The following is a 12,489-nucleotide window of genomic DNA, read 5'->3' as shown; positions in this document are numbered from 1 at the left end:
GTTGGATGCTCAACTGGCTGAGCCACGCAGGTGCCCCTACTGAGATTTACTTTAAAAATAATACTTTCAAGTGGTGCCTGGCTGGCTCAGTGGGAGGAACATGCAACTTTTGATCGCAGGGTCGTGGGGTTGAGCCCTATGTGTGGGTAGAGATTACTAAAAATAATAACAAACTTAAAAAAATTTTTTTAAATACTTTCAAAATGGAGATAATGCATAAAATTGCCCTACTTCAGAGACAAAGACTGTGTTAAAAACAGAAGTTTCTGTTAGTTCAGCTGATGACATCACTTATACATAGCAGAGTGGTACACAAAGGAAGATCGTTAGTGGCATATAAAAGGTACAGCTGCTGGGGCGCCTGGGTGGTTCAGTCAGTTGGGCAACCAAATCCTGATTTTGGCTGAGGTCATGATCTCAGGGTCATGAGGCTGAGCCCAGTGTTGGGCTCCATGCTCAGCAGGGAGACTGCTTGAGATTCTCTCCCTCTCCCTCTGCCACTCCCCCTCTGCTTGTGTGTATCTAAAATAAATACACAAATCTTTTTAAAAAATAAATAAATAGGGATGCCTGGGTGGTTCAGCAGTTGAGCAACTGCCTTCAGCTCAGGGCGTGATCCCAGGGTCCTGGGATCAAGTCCCACATCAGACTCCCCACAGGGAGCCTGCTTCTCCCTCTGGCTATGTCTCTGCCTCTCTCTATGTCTTTTGTAAATAAATAAGTAAAATATTTAAAAAAATAAATATAAATAAATAAAGGTACAATTGCCTCTATGAGAGGAAAGATGTTCCTTGACAGTGCAGACAGCAGGACAGATGCCATCACCAAATGCAGACTCACCCATGCCTGAGAGACTGTTTGCCACTGTGGTTAGATTCAACTTGCTCCCTTGTAGGGATTTAGCAAGGGGAGAACTCTGGAAAACTAAATCATTTGAGAAGCTTCTGCTAATTATTCTGTCCAGCTGGTGTAAAAAGCAGGCAAATGGGAACATGTAGTTTAGAGCAGGAAAAAGGCTGGGGAGGAGTCTTAGCTTCAGACCAGCTACTAACTAACAAGCCTTGGGCCAATGGCTTCCACTTAACAAGGATTAGGTACACACACTCCAGGTTAGCTTTTTCCAAACATAGGGTATAAACCATCAGTAGGTTGAGAATCATTTTTGTAAAGGCAACTGATATTTTGTTTCAAATGAAATTCAACAGCACTAAATTGAAATACCGACGTGCATTCCACATAATAAGGGCATCAGTTCACGTTTATGCTCTGGCTTGTCATATATTTATTTGAGTACTGAGTCACAACCTGAGATGCGTTTCTTACAGTGGGTATCACTCAAAGGTTGACCTGCTCCAGGCAAACCCTTCAACTCCAGACCTGTGAGATCAGGGTCTGACTGAATATCCCTGGGACCCAGTTGTCTCATCTGTTAGATGGAGAGGGGTGGTGGGGCAGACTGGCTGGGCTATCCTTGAAAAAATCTTCTAGCATTATGATTCAGAATTGTATGAGATTTTTTTTAAATGGCAGTTTTTATTTCTAACTTCTTATATATCTACCAAATGATTCCGTGCACTAGCAGCACATCTTCCCTTGCTTATCCAAGAGTTTCACTGACATATGAGCTGAGCAGTGAAGGTCTAAGTACAGCCTGAGAAGACTCTGGATTTCAGGAATCTGGCACTCTGTCCCACGCGTGGGATAATGGTCACTTCCCTCAGTTTCCCACAATTCCGAAACCCGTCACTTCTCCCACTGCTGTCCCAGAAGCAAGCCAGGTGTCACAGCATGGGAGCCACAAATACTTCCAACTTATTTCCATAATGTGTGCCTCCTTGTATGCCTGCCAAGGAACAAAGGGGAACAGTGACTGCCCAGTGAACTGAGATGCTCATCTCTGTGTACTCATCCCTCCTGGTTAGTGTCTTCCAAGGAGGGTTTTCATTCAGCTCAGTGGCTCTTTATCACTTCTGAGACTCAACATGTGTGCTTACTTGGTACACGGAGGAAAGGACCCAAAGGAATTGTGGGAGGGAACCTCTCTCCAGGCCGACTTAAAATTAGCATCTTGTTCAAATAGTTTCGGCTGGCTAACACTCAATTAAAACTGCAATACCAGTGTCCATTTCTCTTTGGAAGTGGTCTCCACAAACCTAACTCAAGTCAATGAAATCTCTCTACCAGAACAAATTCTCAGGTTGAATACCCAGCAAGTGCTTAATGTCATAGGCTTCACTGTTCTCCACTGCCATCACGCATCCATCATGACATGCATCATATTAAGTTCCAACGAGCACAGACATTCTGTATGCCTTAGCTACTACATTCTGTGCGCAGACTCCACGGCAAACAAACCAAGCAAAAATTATAATTATGAAAGCCTGCTGGGTGAGGCCAGCTGGAGCACCCGAAGGATGGTGAAGACTTCCCATAGCACATAGAGGCCAGAACCCAAGAGCAACGGGCAGGGGGAGAAAAACCAATGGGCTGTGCACTCAGTGAAGCCCCTCACCTTCCCCATGACACCCCAAACCTCACACCTGGGGGCTCCTCAACATCCCTGCCCCATGGTGGGGCAGCTCTCACCTCATCTACACCAAAAACCTCATCTTTATAGTAATATAAACAAAACCTCTCTACTGGGGGGGGGGGGAGCAAGAACTTCTAGTAAAAATATTTATGAATGAAATGAAAAAAATTAAACAAGTTACATGGTGTCTAAAAGTTATCGAAGAGGGGGCATTTGGCTGGCTCAGTCAGTAGAGCATGTGACTCTTGATCTCAGGGTTGTGGGTTCGAATGGCTTGTGGGTGTGGAGATTACTTAAAAGTCATCTAAAAATAGTTCAGCTACAAGTTACAATAACTAAAAACTTATTGTAGTGGCTCTGGTTTTTCTTTACTAAGAGGACAGACAGGTTGGTTTTCTCCTGGAGGATTACAGGAATGAAAACATTCCCAATTGCTACAACCAGCCAACATATGAAAAGTGTTTACTACTAAAAACAGGAAAACAGCTAGGAAATGACCCCCGGGTTGAACTACAGTGGGAATGAGAGATCACAAATAATTTAGGCCCTTGGAAATGAACTATTAAAAGAGCTGGTTCCCTCATTCCTCGGGGAAATGTGGCCAGGTGGATGGAGCTCGTTCCAGTTGCTCGCTCCCTCTTCCTGTCTGTGTTCTCTTTTGCCAGTGGCACTTGTGCTGTCTGACACAGCCCTCCGAGATGCAGAGCAGCAAGCCTCCCACTTCATGGCTGACTCATCTCATTCACCAATCTCAGGATAAAAAGCATGACTAAGGGGCCCTCTGGAACAACCCTCTCCAAACTGGGGCGTGGGCTGGGTGAGGCAAGCTCTGCCCAAAGGTAAATCCAAAGGCAGGAAGCCAAGGCAAGCTGCAGCATCGGCTTCCCCTGAAAGGCAGAAGCAAAAAGTTCCCCGCTGGCCCTGGGCTTTGGCATCCTGTGCACATCTCCCCAGCGCCCAGCCTGCGTGTGGCAGGCCTAGGAACCAAAGCCAAGCCAAGCAAAACAGAGCACGTACAATGACACGTGACCAAAGCAGTTAAACTTTAACCGGGAATCCGCCTAGTTCCTAAGAAAGGCAGTGACTCAGAGGTGGTCCTTATCAGGACAAGAAGAATGGCATTATAGATAAAACACAGATACACACAGACTACAGCGAAGGTGAGCTGCTAAAAATAAAGAGAACAAAGAAGGCACAACAAAACCACCTGAAGAAAGTGTCCCACAAATATTCTTTCCAACAGCTCAGTTTTTTAAAAAAGATGACTGCATGCTTTCTGCGGCATGACACTTGCTTGGGAGATTGCGGGGGTGGGGGGGCTGGGTGGTGAGGGGAGGACTACGGACACCTAGTATCTGCACGAAGGGCTACAATCCCAAGATCCTTCAGGAGCAATCCTCAGACTTCCAAGCAGAGACAGGTCTTGGCCTGTGGAGGGATCACCAGATCCTGCCAGTTCCACCCCAGCAGAAGCCAAGAACTGGGGGCAGTGGAGGCAGCATCTCATAAAAAAAACATTATCTGGTTTGTGCTTTTAAAGTAAAAATGTCCCTCCGACAACCAACAGGCCATTCTCTCCAAAACTAAATAAGAAGAGCAGCCCAGGTGGCTCACCGGTTTAGTGCCACCTTCAGCCCAGGACATGATCCTGGAGTCCCCGGATTGAGACCCATGTCAGGCTCCCTGCATGGAGCCTGCTTCTCCCTCTGCCTGTGTCTCTGCCTCTCTCTCTCTCTCTCTCTCATGAATAAATAGATTTTAAAAAGGTTTTTTTTTCTTTAAAAAAAAAAAAAACCTAAATAGGGGAGTGAATGCATTGCCAAATGCAAGTGTCATACGCATCACAGTTACCAGCCTGGGTGGAAAGCAGCTGTGCAGCCATGAAGGCATCTTCTGTCCTCTGGTTCAGGTCCCTTCGTTGAAAATGGGACAAGCAGTGGCACTTCTGGCTAAGAGCTACCACAGAACCGATGAGATGACGCAGGGACAACAAATGGCTTTCAGTAAAAATCTACCCTCAATAACAGGCATGACAACAGCTGCAGACATTTATGAAAGGCCTGTCGTTTCCAAGGTAAGAAAAGAAACCACCCAGATGGTGCCCGCCTTGGAAAAGCTTCTAGGTAATCCAGCTGTGTGAACAAGACAAAGGGAACTGCAGGATGACTCCTGTGTTGGGGGCTCACGGGGGTACAGACCATTGGGGGCCGTGGTGATGGTCAGCTTCAAAGGTCCCCATGAGCCCAACAGCACAGAGCTCAAGGCCAGGGAAAGATGGGGCAGGTCCCTGGTGACAAGCTAGAGGAGGTTTCAGAACATGATCAGTGTGTGCCTTTGGACACCACAGTGAGGACTTCTAAGTGTCTTTAAGTGTGTTGGGGGGGGGGGGCAAAGTGGTCACCACAGGCTTGGGTTGGAGGGCAGCTGTAGAGAGAAACAGAAACCTGACAGCTGAGGCTCTGGGGACCAGAGGAGTGGAATGACCTTGGAATGAAAAGAATGGTCCAGATGTAGCCCTCTCAGAAGACCTAACAGACTAACAGTGTGGGGTGAGGAGTGGATGCTGGAAATACTAGGGAAGTACTAGAGGATGTGGACAGCCTGGCACTGTTGGGGGAAAGGACACAGTGGGAAGGGGTCTGTGAAGAACCATTTTCAAAAGTCAGTGGTGTCAGGGGCACCTGGGTGGCTCAGCGGTTGAGTGTCTGCCTTTGGCTCAGGCCAATTCTGGGGTCCTGGGATCAAGTCCCGCATCAGACCCTCAGTAGGGAGCCTGCTTCTCTCTCTGCCTATGTCTCTACCTCTCTCTGTGTCTCTCATGAATAAGTAAAATTTTGAAAAAAAAAAAAAAAAGTCAGTGGTGCCAACCAAGCTAGCCTCCCAAGTACCTAATACCAGCCCATATGGCAGCAATGAGAGTACCACCAGAAGGCCTGTGTCCTAAAATGCCTCACAATGGCCCTGTCACACAGCCCAAAACCTAACATCACTTATTTGGGGTTGAGTTGTTGGTACTGCCATGACATGCAGGTGGCCAGGCAGTCTCAGCTCTTGCCCACATTCTACCTGGCTATGGAGGGCTGGCTATAGGGGAAGGAGAGGAGCAGAGTGCTGGGGCAGGTGAGCCCTGAGGAACTCAGGGGAGAATCCAGAGAGTCCAGCCCTCAGAATATAAGAATATTGGATATGCAGATGGGAAAAACAGAGGGAAAGAGAGACATAAAAAATGGGATACATAGATGTCTCCTGAAACTCCAGGTCCCACCACTCCTGTTCCGTCCTGTGTTTCAACCTTGTCCTGCCACTGGCTGAAAATGACAACAATGATTTCTGTGTCTTGCACATTATTCTACTCTTGTTCTGGAGATGAGCTAGTGACTGGTGACATGATCCAAAGTCAATCTTGGTTCCAGAGCAGAAACAAGGGTCTAAGTAAGTACCGGTGCCATCAAGGACTGACAACGTTTAGAGATGGGCACTTACTCAATATATACCTAGAAGAACCTGCTGTGTTCTGGCAAGTTCTAGGCATGGGGGTGCACACATGGTGCTCATCTGTCTGTAGAGGTGTGCACAGGACCAGGATTCCCAACTGTCAACAGAATGCTAAGAAGAAACCGAGAAAACCAAAGTCTTTGAAATACTAGCAGCTCATCCAATCCTAAGCAAGTTTTCTCATATCTTTTCCCCATGGTGATTTTGATTATTTCTATGCTGCATAATCTCTCCTTAACCTCATGTAAGTTAAAAAAAATTACAAAGATAGACTAATGATGTATTTTTCTGACACTTGCAGATATCCTTAAAATACAGTGTTAAACGTAAGGAAAAATCTCACACTGGGTTTTCTAGCAAATATTCCTATTTTGTGTCATTAAAACATTCCTTTTAAAATCTAACATACCTTGGACAAAGTTACACTACCTGTAGAGAGCTACCAGTTCAAAAAGTAAAGCCATGGTACCATACCCTGGGAGGGCCCCGTTTTGGGATTTTTCACGGAGAAGACAATAATGTATGCTTTAATCAACAGAGGTTATAACCAGTCAATCATAAATGGCTCTCTGCCTCCCCGGAAACACTTACCTCCTCAAGAAGCCGAGTGACAGCATCTATGTCATTATATGTCTTAGTCATCTGGCCAACTCTTTCAGCACATAAAACTGCAAGAAAAAAAAAGTGGTGATGAACTCCTGATGTCACAAACCAGCCAAGCAAATGACCCCCCCCCCTTAAAAAGCGGCCCTCATGTCGTGCCTGCATGTTGAGCACAAAGGGTCGCTGGTTCTGCCAGGTTCAACCCACGTGAGCTGAGCAGCACTGGATTTCGTTTCCAAGTTTCAGGGAAGAGCCTCAGGGGGGCTCCAGGGATGGGGTAACTCTGGATCCTGCAAGGTTCGGACTCTGTGTGTGTGTATGTGCATGCACTTGTGTGCACACTTAGAGGTGGCGCTGAGGACAAGGCACTGGAGAAGGGGTTCTGGCCTCATATAAACTCAGCAAACTGAAATGGGTCGGCCACAGGGCCCCCACTGTGTGAATGTTGAGAATCACAGGGTCTCTTGCTAACCATAGAGACCCAACCACATGGACAGAGTGGGGTCCTTCAGAAAGTGGCTATTGGTATAGTTAGCAAATAGCAATCCCAGCTGATCATTTCATCATGGCGCAGCCCCTCCCCTCCCCCTGCAAATGGCCTAAATTCTAAGGCTATGCAACCAGTTTCTCTACCATGAAAACTAGGGTCATAGATTCTTTTTAATCAACACCAAAAAGACCGATACCATTCCTGCCATACACAAACACGCGTGTGTGCACACGGAGTGATATTTCACCACATATATAATTTCTTGTGGTCGTAAGAGGCTACGTGCAGGCCACTTTAGGACATGTGGGGCCTTTGTTCTCCTGTTGGAGAAAAAGGTTGTGCGATGAAGGAACACTTTAGTCCTAGGCTAAAAAAATAGCAGGGTGGTTTTATTTTAAATCAATGAGAAGGAATCGATTTGCAATTCCACAAACACCAAGAAAGTAGCATAGGTTTTATTCTGTAGAGGAAGGAATGAATGTAAATGGGTTTAGGACTCAAGCAGTAAACATTTTTAGACTTGCCACTTTTGCAATAAGTAACATCTAAGTAACTCTTTATAACTAAGACTCTATAAAATAATTCCTTAAGAGGTGAAGACATGCTTCAGCTTTGACAATGACCCACATTCAGTAACAGCCCAAGCAAGGCAGTTGAGAATTAAGTGTATTACTAAGCTAGAAACGAACTAGGGGTGGTAGAAGGGGAGGAGGGCGGGGGATGGGAATGAACGGGTGATGGGCACTGAGGGGGGCACTTGACGGGATGAGCACTGGGTGTTATTCTGTATGTTGGTAAATTGAACACCAATAAAAAATTAATTTATTAAAAAAAAATAAAATAATGAGATCTAAAAAAAAAAAAACAAAAAAAAAAACTAAGCTAACCTCCATAGCCTTGCTAATGGCAAGCTGTAACTGGAATCCGATAGGTCTCTAAATATTTTATTAAATGCAAGTACAGATCATCCTAGTGAATGAGCTCAGAGAAATCCGATCCATTGGAATGATTTTCTAGCTTAAGGAGACCTGAAATCTGGTTCCAAATCTGAAACCCCCTTCCAGCTCTCTCCTGAACTCGACAGTTCTCTGGGAGCTGGGAGGAAACGCACTGCCTCAAGCACTTTCGTTCCCTCAACCTCCAGTGGGGCTGACTTCAGGAAAAGCAAGAGTTGGTTTAAACCAGAATTTAATTGGATGGAGGTGGAGTCCAGCTCAAATTGCTGTAAATTGTTCATCAGCTCGGGGTCATGAGAAATCCTTAAGGGAGGATTCCTGCACCCCTGCAGGAGTTAGTTTTCATGCTGGACAACTGTGCTCCAGCAGTATTGTAGGAAAAGATGCAGAAGGGCCCCCAGCCTGCCTGCTGGCCCCGCAGGCAACCATCAGCAGGCCTGGCTCATTAACCAGAAACAGACCCCAGCAGTAACAAAAGGCCTCTGTGCTGAAACCGGTGTTGTGACTAGGGGGCCTGCTTAGTGTCCACCTCTTACCCCCTAACTTAGAGAACAGAGTCCTCTGCTGTTGTAGAGAAAAAGAAAACCCAGCTTGACTTTAATTAATCTGGCTCCACATCACTGTAACATAATAAAGAGAGCAGGATTCAGAGCTGCTTTTTCCTCCAGGATTGTAGTCATCAGAAATCATACTCACATTTTTTTAAGCTAATTTTTAAAATTAATCATGTGTCGATAATCACATGCAGATATAAGAAGTAATACAGAGATCCCTTACACCCTTCACCCAGTTCCCGTGGTGGTAACATTTTGTAAAATTATATCACAACCAGGGCACTAACATTGATACAGTCCATGAATCTGACTCAGATCTTCGCTGATTAACTCCTGCTCATCTGAGTGTGCATGTGTGCACCCGCTGTGACTAGTAAGTAAGGTCTAACAATCCTATTACCTATGCATGTAGGTTTGTGTATCCACCGCCACAAAGATCCCTCATGCTTCCTTTTAAGAAGCTTTAACATGCTTTAACCATTGATCCAATAAGATGTACCCTTGGACCAGTGGTTTGTTTTCTAGCATTAACCAGTCAGACACATATTATTGCCGTGCGTGCAGCGACAGGAGGGCAGGTGTAACCTTTCATGTTCAGTTAGGGCTGCAGATTGTGAGGTAGAGACCTTCCAAAAATCCCCAGGCCTTTGAGAGATCCCAGCTTCAGAAGTCAGAGTCACAGATGAAAAACCATGGTTGACCTTGAGTATGTGCATTGTTATTCCAGTTATATTTTTTTAAAAAATACATATAATTCCAATGGAGACAAGAGGGACTGATTTATAGTAAATACACAGTGGAAAAAAATCAGGATAGCCATAAAAATATTGCCATTTCGATGGCATTATAAATTTTAACTTTTTTTGTAGTGACCATGCATACTGATGGGGAAAAATTACTTAATATATTTTTCAGAAAATATGCAGTTGACTATAATATAAGGTCCTGGAATCCTCCCTGATGCAACTTTTTAGAGAAATCAGTAACAGAAGCAGCAGACCTTTACTGAGCACATTTCCTGTGGCCATGTTCAATAGCCCTCTCTCTGGATTATCGATAAATACGACAGGATAGGAACTTAAACTAACCCCATTTTACAAACGGGAACCTGAGGCCCAGAGAAGTTAAGTAACTCCTCTGGTGTCATACAGCTAGCAAATGGCAAATGGCAACATAAGGAGAGGATCCCAGCAGGGCTGCAGTTAACATTTATAGAGTACCTGCTATGTCTGGGGATTTTATGTGTTTTTTCCTGAATCCTCACAGCAACCCTACAGGGTAGGTGCTGTCACGATGATCATTCCACAGATGAGAAAACAGATGTTAAAGGACCCGACCAAGATCACAGCCAATGAGTCTGCATGGCAAGGACTGCACTTAGGTCAGTCTGGCTTGCATCTTAAGCTAGGGAGCCACAGAGGATACAAGGGGAGGCTGAGGCCAGCACACATCGACGACATTCAAGAAGCATAAATAGAACAAGAAACATCTGTGGTGTAAGGGAGAGATCCCTGGCACTGGGGCTCTGAGGCTTAGGTTTCCATAGGGGACTCTACCGAGGTCATGAGGCCCCAGACAAGACCTGCCATGTGTGTCTTGGGTTTCTCTTCCAAGAAATGAGAGGGCAGGGTTGAGAACAATGAGGTGGGAAAGTAACCAACAATGCCCTTAAACAGTAAGATAAGTACAGGCTGCACCTCCCAAGCACCGACTTTCTAGATGCTCAATCTACAATAAACCATGGTCTTGTTTCTCTCTCCATGGGAACAACATTCCAAATGGAGGTTCCAATTCAGACCAAGGGGGTGCTAACAAATCAACCCACTTCCACTCAGAGGATGTTCAAAAAACAAAACAAAAAAAAGCCACAGTAGCAGATCTCTGGGTGGCTCAGTGGTTTAGCACTGCCTTCAGCCCAGGGCGTGATCCTGGAGATCAGGGATCGAGTCCCAGGTCGGGCTCCCTGCATGGAGCCTGCTTCTCCCTCTGCCTGTGTCTCTGCCTCTCTCCGTGTGTGTCTCTCATGAATAAATAAATAAAATCTTTAAAAGAAAAAAAAAAAGCCACAGTAAAAGAACAGCTGTAAACCTCTATAGTAACATGAGAAAACTAGGGTCTAAGACTCTAGAAAGAGAAGTATAACCTACACAGGCAAAGCAGATATACCGTACACACAGCACAGTTCTTGCAGTACCACACTAAAGTGTATCCCATGTGCAGCAGGCTCTGTGCTGACCAGGAGAGAAGACCTATGCCTTCTGAGGGCACCCAGAAAACACACAGCCCATGTGCCCCATCAGGGCAACCTTGGGCAGGGGCCCAGCATGTGTGAGGCCTGGCAAGTCCCTTTAAGGAGTCTGGACTTTCACGATGGGACAGCAAAAGCCACTGGAGAGTTCTCAAAGAGGGAGTGTTCTGGCTACAGTACAGAGAAATGGGGTAGGGATGGGGGGGCGGGGTTGTGGTCAAGGCTGTTGATTAATTCAAAGAAATCCTAAGTGGCTGTGAAAATGGAGAGGAGTGGTCTCTTGAGAGAGTTAAGAGACAGGATGGTAAATCAGGCAAGATCTGGGCTTCTCACTGGGACAGAGGGTACATGAGCACTCTGTTTCCTAGGTCTGCTGCACCACCCGACCCCATCCACTCCCATCCCTGCCCCCAGCAAGACAGGCACATGCATTGGAAGGCCAGAAGCACAACGGGGTTGACCTAGTGCAAACACCGGCAAAGGGGACAGGGGTTGAGATCCCCATGGAATAATGTGCCATGTCGTGCACAATGCCCTGCAGCAGGAGGCCCCCTGCAGCAGGAACGCCCTCCCAGAAGCTGGAGGTACTAAGTCATGGTTCCAAAGGATCCAACTTGCAATGAGAAAAGAATCAAGCACTTGAGTGGGCAGGTGGAATCATGAAGGCAGATTCAGATGAGTGGCCCTGGGCTGGCTGGGCAGGGGGAGGGAGGCCCATACTGGGCTGTCAGCTAACTGGTGGAGGGAGAAGGGTGCCGCTCTGGGGTGAGGGGTGCAGGCAGGCCACTTTGGCTGAAAATCAGGAACGCAAGCTTTATGCAAAGTAAACCACCCCCAAAACAATTTTGAGAATAAATGCTGGCAGCCATTTTACAGTTCCTGTTCACAGACAGAAGATGCCAGCCAAGAAATCCCCAATATCTACAGAGAGCAGGCCCTGAATAGAAACCAGTCCCTGCCTAATGCAGGGGAGATGATGCCAGGGAAGGAAGCTCAGGGGTGATGACCTGAGGCCCAAGGAAACCCCCACAGGGAAGAAAACAATGGGGTGGGGGGGCCTCCAGGGTCAGGTCAGACTGGGCATCCAAAGGAGCCCCAGGGCATGAGTGGGAGAAGTGGGCAGGGGCAGTGCAGGTGGTGGAGCAGCCAAAGCAGGAGGTCAGAGGCAGAATGCAGGAAGCCTGGCCAAGGAAGTGGATGGCAAGAAGGTTCCAGCACACAACCCACTCTCCCTAGGAACTTGTGCCTTCTCATCACATTAACAGGCTTGACAAGGCCCCCTTGACATTTTGGCTTTATCAGACTTCTCTGAGAAAATACGGTTGGCAGCCCTCACTACTCATTTATATACTGGGTTGTGGTGGAAAGATTCTCCTAAAGTTGTATAAACAATCAGCTCTCACCACTTCTTAACCTAATTTTGATGATATTTCTCCTATGTCAGTTTTACATATTTTTGGAGCAAATAAATATTTTGCACACATACAAGTATGTATGTATACAACCATAAATGCACATTTACATAAAACTAAATTATAAAAATATATACGTGTGTGTGCATCTATGCCAAGACCTCAGGAGACACAGCTCCCTTATAATAACACGAAGACCAA

General features: G+C 46.2%; 1 protein-coding gene across 8 annotated transcripts in view; it reads right to left on the bottom strand.

Annotated features, from left to right (window-relative positions):
* Nucleotides 1-12,489, bottom strand: part of TRAK1 (trafficking kinesin protein 1) — a 120,559-nt gene that overhangs the window by 38,307 nt on the left and 69,763 nt on the right. For all 8 annotated transcript variants that reach the window (XM_055321772.1, XM_055321766.1, XM_055321767.1 and 5 more), the window contains one exon: nucleotides 6,617-6,693. In XM_055321772.1, coding sequence (XP_055177747.1) covers nucleotides 6,617-6,667 — 51 coding nt within the window. In that variant the 5' untranslated portion in view covers nucleotides 6,668-6,693. The remainder of the gene's footprint in view (nucleotides 1-6,616; nucleotides 6,694-12,489) is intronic.

This window comes from Nyctereutes procyonoides, unplaced genomic scaffold (assembly GCF_905146905.1).
Source record: "Nyctereutes procyonoides isolate TBG_1078 unplaced genomic scaffold, NYPRO_anot_genome, whole genome shotgun sequence".
Taxonomy (NCBI): domain Eukaryota; kingdom Metazoa; phylum Chordata; class Mammalia; order Carnivora; family Canidae; genus Nyctereutes; species Nyctereutes procyonoides.
Note: the sequence above shows the minus strand (reverse complement) of the source record. Positions and strands in the feature narration are given on the sequence as shown.